General features: G+C 38.8%; 1 protein-coding gene across 11 annotated transcripts in view; it reads right to left on the bottom strand.

The window, feature by feature from the left end:
• LOC147144176 (CUB and sushi domain-containing protein 3-like) overlaps window positions 1-12,012 on the bottom strand; it is a 708,031-nt gene that overhangs the window by 200,312 nt on the left and 495,707 nt on the right. For 10 of the 11 annotated variants that reach the window (XR_015087712.1, XR_015087709.1, XR_015087711.1 and 7 more), the window contains exons 55-57: window positions 10,495-10,668; window positions 6,038-6,223; window positions 4,579-4,752 (exon numbers count right to left, since the gene is read on the bottom strand). Coding sequence is in view for 6 of the 11 variants with exons in the window: in XM_086037008.1 (XP_085893134.1) it covers window positions 4,579-4,752; window positions 6,038-6,223; window positions 10,495-10,668 (534 nt within the window). In the remaining 5 variants the exon portion in view is untranslated. Of the gene's footprint in view, window positions 1-4,578; window positions 4,753-6,029; window positions 6,224-10,494; window positions 10,669-12,012 lie in introns of all 11 variants that reach the window. The other variant, XR_015087713.1, reaches the window with a different exon arrangement.

Below are 12,012 nucleotides of genomic sequence, written 5' to 3'. Positions count from 1 at the left end.
GTACAGCAATAAGTTTCAAATGCATACGACTAGGTTGTTTTTTTTAAAATATAATTTTAACGGAGGGCAAGCTACAATTCAATTTGCTATGAAGCAAAAACAATTCCCTGTTATGAAAGCACAAAATAGAATAAAAACTTGCACATTAGGGTTGTTAATAAATAATAATAATAATAATAATAATAATAATAATAATAATATAATAATAATAATAATAATAATAATAATAATAATAAAAGAGATTAAACACAGGAACACACCCTTTGTTGTACGGAACTAAACTTTAGGGACAGCTGCTTTTTGCTCAAAGATGACAGTATAGCATTTGTGACGGAAACAAGATTTGATGGCAGATTGGTTTGCAGCATGATTCCAGATCATCGAACCGCCAACCTCTTTCAGAAGCCTTGTCAGTCAAAACCTCTGAACATTGACTTTGTAGGCAATACCCACAGTTTAGCTAAAACACAGCGCATACTTAGGATTTTAAAAGGAAAGCCGTTCGTCTACCACATAATGCAGGGTATGCCATCTTTCCTTTGTTACACGAAATTGAGTGAATACGATAATCTCTGATCAAAATAGACATTTTTGCCCCTCACTTGAAGTTCTCCATTTATGTTTCAGACAATGGTTTATGCAAGAGCTGTTTGGCTTGATGGAGACAATCAATTTGAAGGTGTCATCCCCAAAAATTGGATGCAAGAGGACAGAAATGTTGGCCCTAGACCGGTGTGCAAATGGCCCATAAAAATAAAAGAGTTCCTGAGGATGACCGGATGACCTTTTCACTGGTCAAAATAAAGATTACATCAGGTATGCGACTAAATAAATTACACTATTACTACTACTGTCTATTTGTCTACAACTATTACAGCTGAACTATTAAATTGAAACAGGTGCCACTAATTTGAAACCATTTAACTTGATTTCCAGAAAAGGAGAAATATTGTAAAGATTATAATTACACTTCAACCCAAACTGACCTTGAAAGTACTACGATGATGCCAGGAGCCAACCAAAAGAGATGTACAAAAAGGAAGACATATGATGATTTTATTGACGGTAAGTGCATAAATATTATCAATGTAAAATACATTGTTTTACTTACAAAAAAAATATTAATTTTTGCGACAATTTCAGGACACAAGCTGTCAGAAGATGAGGTCCGAACAGTTGAGAAAAAGATGAGTACGTAAATACACATTGCTTGAATGTCGTAGAAATCAGGTTTCTATATTAGTTGTATTCTGTGTGTGTGTATTTGCGTGAACGTTTACGGTATGTTAAATATTGGTGAATAGTGTATCCCTATTGAACCATACGATACAGTGGTCTCAATTTGGTACACTTATGAATCAAACAATACTCAACCTTATGTTTGTTTTATCAACCTCTGGTGATGCACTCTTGTGTTGAAGTGGATCAACGCTTGACTGCTTTGTTGTTTTCACATGGAATGCAGCAAAGTGACATGCACATTGTTAGTTGTGGTGTGCAAACATGCACTGACAATTTTTTAATTGTGCTGTGCATAAGAGGCGAGCGCTACTTTGCACTGCTGCCACATATGGTGCGCATAGGCTGCACCGCATGAGCCATGAAAACATGACATCTGACATTTATTTAGTGTTTGTCAGTGGTTCTATATCGTGTGTGGCATTTAATTTATAGAAATGATCAGAGCTGGACATCGTCATCACATCACCGAGTTCCCATCTGCAAATTTAATCGACCCACATGGTCCCGGCCTGTCCCTCGTCGGCGACAGCCAATTGGCATCAAGAACGTAATCTTCATCTCACACACAGGCGCCGTACGAGCAGACATGCCGCCTGGCATGTCTGGCAAAAAATCAAACAAAAACAACTGACATACACACACATGCACAGCGTGGTGATCGGTGAAATTGAATATGCGGCACATGTCAACCAATCAATCGCATTTTATTTATGTAGCACTTTTCATACATGAAAATGCAGCTCAAAGTGCTGTGCAATTGAAACATCCAAAGTACAACAAAAAAAGAAGACTTGCTCCCTCCCTCCCAACATACACAAAGAGATATATCCACAAGCACATCAGCACTCACACATAAAACACACACATACACACAACCTGATAAACTGTGTTAAAAAGACATGGCACGGCACAGAGAAACCATATGAGGAAAGGGTACCCAAGGGGAGCTCATCCACGCTCAGATGAATGACAGACCACAGCCACAGGGCAGCCACCTCTCTCAGGCCCCCCATGAGGAAACACTGGAGGTTAAAGCTAAAAACAACAGAAAACAACAAAACTAAAAGACAAAACGATAAAAGAAGCTAAGAACTAAAAACGGTAAGATAAGGTAAAAATAGTCCTAAATCAAAAGCTAAATTATTTAAAAGCCTAACTAAAAAGGTATGCATTGAACCTCCCCTTGAAAATTATCAACAGTCTCTGCGGACCTGAGTCCTCTTGCTGGCTATTCCATAGCCGTGGACCAAAATGGCTTAATTCAGCCTGTGTTTTGGTTTTCACCCTAGGAATAGTTAAGAGGCCGGTTCCAGAGGACCTCAGGATCCGTGACATGATAAAAGCACCCAAGACTGTTAAGACATTTAAAAAATAATAGAAGCGCCTTAAAATCCATCCTGAAAGACACGGGGAGCCAAGGCAGCAATTTTAAAACTGGTGTAATGTGCTGTTGTCCCCTGGTCCTCGTCAGCACCCGTGCGGCCGAGTTCTGGAGTAACCAAGGTGGAAATACTCTTTTTGGGGAGGCCAGAGAGCAGGGCATTACAATAATCTAAACGGCGGGAAATAAAAGCATGCATCAGCACCTCTGTGTTAGCCTGAAAGAGAAACAGGCGGACTCTGGTAATAGTCTTAGAATGATAAAAAAACTATCTTAGTTACATTTTTAATGTGAGCACTAAAACTGAGCTCAGGGTAAAAAATGACGCCAAGGTTCTTCACACATTGCGAGGGTTTAAAATCTTGTAGTTTTGGTAAAAATGTTTCTCTCTCTGACCTTCAGGGCTGATAACTAAAACCTCAGTTTTGTCCTGATTGAGCTGTAGGAAATTCTCTGTCATCCATGACTTAATATCTAAAATGCGACTTAAAAGGGTATCAATAGGTCATGTGTCATAAGTGAACACAGCAATGTCAGCGTAGTTGTGGAAGCTGATGCCATGTCTCCTGATGACGTCCGCACGGGGAAGCATATAACGATTAAAAAGTATTGGGCCTAAAATTACCTACCCTCCTCACCATACCTCTCACATCACCCATTCTTATTCCATCCTGCCCCTTATCTCTTATTTCCTCTATCCTCCTGTCTCCACCTCAGTATTTCTACACTTCTTTTTTGCTCTTTCACTTATTCAGTCGTTCTGTCTGTCAACCTACCTATGCATCTTAACTACATCCATCCCTCAAATCTCACCTCTTCTTTGTCCTGTGTCCCTTTCAAAGTACAAGAGATTTGTTATGATTAACTCAACTATATGTGACTATTTTTCACGATGATGACTTACGGCCTCATGGCACAATTTAATAACATGATTGTGCATGGGTCAAACAGTCCATTCAAGCCTACCTGGATGTTCACCATTGTAATGGGTATGTTCATTGTTGTTAGGCACTTTGTTTTGTTCACTTGATGATATTCTGTTTTCAGGCATAAGTGTTTGTTTTCTTTGTTTCTTTGTGTTCATGGCTGCTGTCAAAAGGTGGGATGGCAAGGCCACAGAACATGAAATTTGTCATGTCATTGCTGACCATCTCAAACGTGCCGCTGCAAGGTCTGGGGGTGGAGGCTATCACATAAAAAACTTAGTGGTGAACTCGTAGTTTCACTTTCAGGTGTTTGAATAAGTGTTTTAATATTAAGTGTTTGCATACCGACTATATAGTTATGAGACAAATATGTACATATTTTGTTCTTATCTAGTATTTTGTCCATTTTTTGAAATATATGAAAAATGTTTTATTTTCAAAATGTTAATATTGACAATAAATGTTGATTTGTTTATGTTTTTTTAATTACCGGTGTGTCTTAATTCTTCACTAAACCTCCAGTCATAACTTTGTGATTATAATGAAATGTATAATTATTGTAATAATGCTGAATAATTGAGGGATGTTTTTTCAACAACCTGGCAACCAAATTTAGACTGTAAAGGTCTTTTCAAAGAAGATTTTTTAACGACATGAAAATTACGTCTTTTCACCTTTCACTTTTCAACCACGTCTTTTGGACGGATACCAGTCAATGATGACTTTTCAATGTATTTTCAACCAATTTTTGCTGGGTGGGGATGGATGGATGGGTTATGGATAAATCCCAGCTGGGGCAAATCAAACAAAATAGTCAGTTAAACATAACTTTCCCTATGACAGTCCATCCGTTGTGACTTGTTAATTTAAACAAAAATGTACAAAATGCTTAAAGAATGGTGAGGCTTATTTATTACATTTTTGTCAATGTTAGAGGAAGACAAGGGGGGCGGAATAAAGAGTTTTACATCTCGTTAATATACACAGATATATTTGCTTATGTAATTTTATTGGTATGTGTGTGTTTACCTGAGCAGTGGGGCAGTGGGCCACTCCAATGGCCATTAAGCTGACAAGTGAGTGATGAGTCTCCTATGAGCTGGCGGTCTTCAGAGCAGGAATATTGCACTGTAGAGCCAAAGGTGAACTTTTCTCCTATCATCACTCCATGTGGTGGGCTACCTGGGTGTCCGCAGTCCACCTCTGCATGACAGAGAGTGAGCCGTCAAAAAGAAGACTATCAATGAAAAAACAAATGGTTGGAGGAATTGGTATTGCATGGCTCAGTAGTTTTCAGAAAATAACCATCCATACAGTCACTTCTTGGTGACACTATTTCATGTCTCTTGATTGCTCACTGGGCTGTTGTGAAATGCGCTATATAAATAAAATTGTATTGTATATCCACCAGTATTTTTTTTGTGTGTCTTGAGAACACAGGTCAGTTTTAGTTGGAACACATTCATTTTTTTTTCTTATTAAAACTACTTATTATTTGCTGTCAAAGTAGGCCAAGTGGTATCTGTGTGTTACCAACGACATATGTATAGAAACAAATGATAAATTGTATACTGGTAGGATGTATATTTTGAAGGTCTTTGGCCATGCATTACATTTGTAGTTATTCATGGGTTTGTGTTGGTTAATTACCTCAATCAAATGCAAGTTAATTTTCCATTAAAGCCAATTGCTCATCATCAGCCATGAATACCTTCAGTTACAGTACCTCTTGTGTCTCTTGCATTTTCATTTCATAAAATTAATTTTGTGTTGTGTACAAACATAATAAGTAATTTCTCTAAGCACTGAACACACTGCACCATGAGCTGAGCGTCTTGGAGCAATATTACAATCTCATACTGTATACTGCAGCTCATAAAGGTTTGTTGTTTGAACTAAATAGGTTCTTTCTGAGAAGAGTGTTGTATATTGCACAAACATTCTAATCAATTGATCGAATACCAGATGAGCTACTGGTTTCAAAATTGCTCCGAGGATAGAAAATAAATTATAGACACGGTAAAACTGGATGAGAGAAACAGAGAGAGAGAAACAAGAGAAAGAAAAAAAAAACAAAATTCAGAAAGATGAAAGAAAAACAAAAGAAAAAAGATTGAAAAAACAAAACAAAAGAGGGAAATAAAGAGAAACACAACCAATGGAGAAAAAAATTAAAGAAAAATTAAAAAAAAACAGAATAAAGAAAAACAAACACAAAAACAAAAGAATGAAGGTAATAAACAAAAGAACTAATAAACAAAAGAATGAAGGTAAAAGCAAAAAAGAAAGAAAGAATGAAGGTAATAAACAAAAGAAAGAAAGAAAGAAAGAAAGAATGAAGGTAATAAACAAAAGAAAGACAGAGAGAAAGACAGAAAGAAAGAAAGAAAGAAAGAAAGAAAGAAAGAAAGAAAGAAAGAAAGAAAGAAAGAAAGAAAGAAAGAAAGAAAGAAAGAAAACATGCATATTGTTCAAATAACCTCAGTACCGATGCATTCTGGCAGAGGCTTGTCCCAGTGGCCAACTGGTTGGCAGGTGAGCACGGAGGAGCCAAACAGATAATATCCGGGATTGCAATCGTAGAACACCACACTGCCATATGTAAAGTTGCCGTGCTCAATCTTGCTTTCACGGATAGAATTGGCAGGGATGCCAGGGTCTGTGCAATTCACCACTGTATGGAACACCGAAAGAAAAAATGTAGGTTGCTTTTTATGTTGTTCATTTATGGTATTCAACCTTTATTTATTCACATAAGGCAAGATTATCATTTGTGATGCTGACATGACCAAAAGTCAGCAGACAAAAGAGTAAAACTAAGCAAAATAAAATACAAGCAAAGGTAAAGGTAAATGTAGGCTTTTACAAGTAAAATGATATGCTACACAAAACTGTGTCAAAAACTGTGTCAAACTCTTTTGGCGTGGACCACATCGTAGTCATGGTGTCCCACGGAGGGTCCTTAAGACTGTGAGTCCATATAACTATATGATCACCTTATATCATCACATACATTAAAAGAAAAATCACGGATAACTAGTTTTGAAATCAGAAGCCAGTAAATTGTTTGTTCAACTTATTTTTAAATTTGTTTCAAAGGGGGATTGGTAACAAATACTTGCAATATATTATATCTCAGTGTTGTTAAAAATGAAGAAAGTTAGCAAGAAACATGAAGTCGATGCCCTCTCCGCGAGCCATCACCTTACCATGATGGAGCGGTTTGTGAGTCCCAATCATCCTAGGAGCTAAGTTATACTACCATCGCAAAGGTAGTATTGGTAGATCACATGACATTTGTAATGGCTGCCATCTGTACTTTTTAATACGGTGCCTTTATTTTGGAAATGTCATACCGGAAGACACGCTTTACGCGGGGACATAGAAGAACTTGTCGTAGCGGCATTCACCATGCGTGTTGCTTACTTTTTCCTCATCATTCCTTGTTGTTTTGCCAAAGCCGAGTGAATATACAAAGTTAATATAAGTTTGTTGAAGCATCACATTTTTGTCAGTAATGATTATCTCTGGGAGAAGACTGGCATTGGTTGAAAGCAGGCCAATGTGGTCAGTACTATTTTGCATTGTCTATCGTGATTAGCTTTGATGCTAAGCAAAGCAATCTTTGTCATAAATGTAATATGTTGTTTTATGTTATACGTCTGAACTTTTAGTTCTATGGTGTGTTGGCGTTTTACGGTGTTTTGCTGCGCAATAAACATATGTAAAAGGAACTGGAGTCTCACATCCAATCAATGGGTGGCATAACATTTGAAAAAAATAGATGTTGATAGTTAATTATGTTGTGTTCTGTAGCATTGTCTCATGCGGTCATGCAAGGTACATCAACATACACTGTAAATAAAGAATCCTCAATGTATTTGTATTTATTTACTCATTCATTCTTTCATTCATTTGTAAATATTCACTCATTTTGAATTTGATGCCAGCAACACATTCCCCAAAATACTGGGAACGGGGAACGTGGATCACTTTGCCTTTCATCAACACTCAATAAGCGTCTGGAAACTGAGGACCCTAATGGCCCTTTCCTTCTTTGCCGTCAGAGAACACAATGTCCATGATTTCCAAACCCAATTTGATATGCGGTCGTCAAACCATAGCACACTTCTTCATTTTGCGTCAGTCTATCTCAGATTAGCTTGGGCCCATAGAAGCATGGGTGTTGATATATGGGTTTCCCTTTGTATGGTACAGTTTCTACTTGCGTTTGTAGAACTGTGTCAACTGACAATGGTTTTCTGAAGTGTTCCTGAGCCCACATGGCAATATCCTTTACGCAATAATGCTGGTTTTTAATGCAGTACCGCCTGAGGGATGGAAGGTCACGGGCATTCAATAGCTTGGTTTTCATTAGAGTTTTTCACAAAATTGATATTTGTACAATTTCATCCATCCATCCATTATCTATACCGCTTATCCTCACAAGGTTCGCGGGCGTGCTGGAGCCTATCCCAGCTGTCTTTGGGCAGTAGGCGGGACACACCCTGAATTGGTTGCCAGCCAATCGCAGGGCACACAGAGACAAACAAACAACCGCACTCACAATCACACCTAGGGGCCATTTAGAGTGTCCAATCAACTTACCATGCATGTTTTTGGAATGTGGGAGGAAACCAGAGTTCCCAGAGAAAACCCAGGCAGGCCCGGAGAGAACATGCAAACTCCACACAGGGAGGCCGGAGCCGGGATCGAACCCACAACCTCTGAACTGTGAGGCGGACGTGCTAACCAGCCGACCACCGTGCCGCCCTGTACAATTTCAATAAAGTACAATTGACTTTATGTATTTTATGTTTCCGCTGAATAGTTTGTTTTGCTTCTGAGGCGTAATTCTCGTAATATCCCTTCTCATAAATCTCGTAAAATCTGAAATGTTTGTCAGAGTCGCCACACGGCGTGAAACCATTAAGACGTAAACGGGTGGGGCCCGCACATTCACACAGTCCGTGCAGAGGATTCAACCTGGCGGTTGCGGTGGCCATCGGGGGAGCGCAGTATCACCCTTCGCGGTGACCCATGCCCCTAGGCACGGCTGCTTGTGGCCGGGCGCACTATGTACGCCACAGTGTACAGCCTGGAAAGGCTTGGGACAACAGTGTTGCGGGGAGGTCCGGGGGGTTGGGTCTCCCTGGCACCCCCTGCGCTCCCCTGCCTGGAGGTCACAGCTTCCTTTGTTGAGATGGTCCGGGTTAAGTGGGGTCTAACACCCGCCAATCCTGCGTAGAACTAGCACTTGTCACTGTGGCTGCTGGAGGCGTTGTCATATGACATGACATGGAAAAACAAAAAATATGTTTCCATTACCCTTTTGTGACATATTTCCACCTTATAATATTGGCAACCAATTCAGGGTGTCCACCGTCTAATAACTTTTTTTTTAGGATATTTGAGAGATTTTCTGAAATTTCAGTTTGGTACTGCACAATTTATATCCTGCACATTTTTGAGGAACACAGAAACCCAGCTAATGCAGAGATTGTTCCAGATTCATTTAATCCTTTGATGACATTATGGAGCATAGATGATAAACTCTCAAAATCCCTTGAATTTTTTTGTTGTTAAATGTTTTTAAACTGTTGAAACATTTTGTACACAAAGTGGTGAACCCCACTCCACCCATGCTTATGGACAAATGAGCCTTTGAGGTATCTTCCTTTCATCATGACTTTCACCTGTTTCCAGTTAATCTCTGCATCAATGGATTGTTCTAAAACGGGTGTTTTTTGAGCATTCATCAACTTTCAATCTTTTGTTGCCCACCCTCCTGCTTTTTTTGGAAGGTATCGAAGGCATCAAATACAAAATGATAACATATTTGAAAACAAAACCAAACAAACCAATAACATTCATCAGTTGGAACATTAAATATTTTCTCTTTGTAGTGTATTCAATTGAAAATAGGGAAAACAGGTTGAAACAGATTTGAGAATTGTAACTCTGTTGTTACTCTCTGTTAAAACTTAACAAAAAAAAACTAGTTTTATGCATTATCGTGTTAATCACAGTTTAAAAAAATAATTGATCGTAATTAATTGCAATTTGAACTCCAAAATCTGCCATACTTTTCTGTAAATAGTTGTTGGAATTGGAAAGATACACAAGACGGATATATACATTCAACCTACTGTTCATATGTAATGTAGTATTTTATTACAACAACAAATCCTCATGAGATGAGGTATTAAAATTCTTTCTTTCTTTCGACATTGTTTTTATTCATTACGAAAACAAAAATGCAAAAGGGCCTCAGAACAGTGACAGAAATATTTCAAATGTGTGCAAACAAAGTCTGTATGTGTGTAATGTACACATGTATATGTGGCCCTTGTGATATTGCTAGAGTTTATGTTTTCCGAGTGGTCCCTGAGGTGCACACGATTGGCTCATATGACGGGTTATGCTGTGCTATGCTGTAAGTGGTATTCAATAAAAATGTATATATATATATATTAGTGCTGTCAAATTTACCGCGTTATTGGGCGGTAATAAAATTTTGTAATTGATTCCGTCAAAATATTTGACACATTTAACGCATGCGCAGAATGACCCCCCCCCATGCATAATCCCACTCAGATGTGCAGTGAGCAGCAGAGCGGACGCATGTCGCCCGCGGGAGTATAAAGAAGCATTTCGAAAAAAGAAGGCAGCTTTTATATATATATATATATATATATATATATATATATATATATATATATATATATATATATATATATATATATACATATATATATGTATGTATGTATGTATGTATGTACATACATAATACACTGTTTGTTGGAGTTACAGATCTGTGCCCCAAGTAGGGGGCACAGGCCCATGGCAACAGGCGTGCATAGCTCCTGCAGTTGCACTTTTACACATGTATTGTAGCAAAAATAAACCAAGCTATCATTCATGTACCAATGCTGTAAGTGTCACCTCTACATGTTGCAGGCTGCTGGCTCCACTGGCGGTTAGCCTGGCACTGGGCAGAAGAAGGCCCCTCCAGTGTATAGCCTTTAATACAGGAGAAACGCACCATGTCGTTGTAGTTATAGCCATCACCGATGGTGCGCCCATAGATGGGGCTGCTGGGGTGGCCGCACGTAACAGCTGGTATTGACAAATATCCATGGACAGGAGATGATGGTGGAGGAAGAGAGAGAAAAGGAAGATGTGGGGTGATAGAGAGAAAATGAATGGAGGGAGCATAACATATTAAGAGGTGATCCGGTAGGGGGTGTGCAGTGACACCTATGTCATTAAGGATTAACATTACCATAAAGTTACCTTCACAGCACATCAGAGGAATTAAATAAAGCCTGGTTCACATGGCAATATTTGAAAATTGTTGGCTGACTTCCAAATTTGGAGAGACCCCACTCGTGATGACAAAGACTCATGCATATTACAGCATTGCACGCACCGTGTGTGGTGTGCAGCCACACGGAAAGATCAACACGTCACACACGAATGGTTATTCTACACCATTCAACTTTATTGTGTGAAGGCGAGGGCCTTCACACATATGTTATTCTACACCATTCAACGTTATTGTGTGAAGGCGAGGGAAGGCAAAGGCCTTCACGCATATGTTATTCTACACCATTCACCTTTATTATTGTGTGAAGGCGAAGGCTTTCACACATATGTTATTCCATACCATTCACCTTTATTCTTCTTCTTCTGTTTTATTCCTCACACTTTTTTTGGCGTTCTTGATTTTCCACATTTTTCAACCGATTCTCGCCATTCCAAATTCAATGTATTCCAAAAATTCACGGGCCCCGGTGGGCCTTTTCTTTCATTCCAAAAATTTACGGTTACACCAAAATTCCCTGTTTTTCACCCCAAAAAAACCTATTCATTTCCAATGGCATATTCAACATTTCCCATTTCCACCATTCCAATTTAAAATTCACAAGATTCAACTCATTCAACTCACATTGGTAAAGCTATTCAACACACCCACAATTCCTACTTGCCCAAAATTCTACTTATTCACCCAGAAAAAAACACAAAATTCCACCATTCATTCCCATTGCCATATTCAACAATTCACATTTACATCATTCCAATTTGAAATTCACAACATTCATCTCATTCAACTCATATTGGTCAAGCTTTTCAACACATCCCAAATTCCTATTCCCCACACATTCAAGTAATTCACCCTTAAAACCCCCACAAAAATTCAACTATTCACCATTCATTTCCATTGGAACATTCAACTTTTCACATTTACACCTTCCCAATTTCCATAAATTAAACTCATTCAGCTCACATTCAGCTTTTCAACACCCCCAAAACTCCTACTTCCCACACATTCAACTCATGTCATGTCATGTCATCTTCCAAACCGCATATCCTATACAGGGTCGCGGGGAAGTCGCGGGGAAGCCTATCCCAGCCGTCAACGGGCGAAGGCAGACTACACCCCGAACTGGTCGCCAGCCA

This window comes from Filicampus tigris, chromosome 8 (assembly GCF_054856515.1).
Source record: "Filicampus tigris isolate MCC_2025a chromosome 8, RoL_Ftig_1.0, whole genome shotgun sequence".
Lineage (NCBI taxonomy): Eukaryota > Metazoa > Chordata > Actinopteri > Syngnathiformes > Syngnathidae > Filicampus > Filicampus tigris.
Note: the sequence above shows the minus strand (reverse complement) of the source record. Positions and strands in the feature narration are given on the sequence as shown.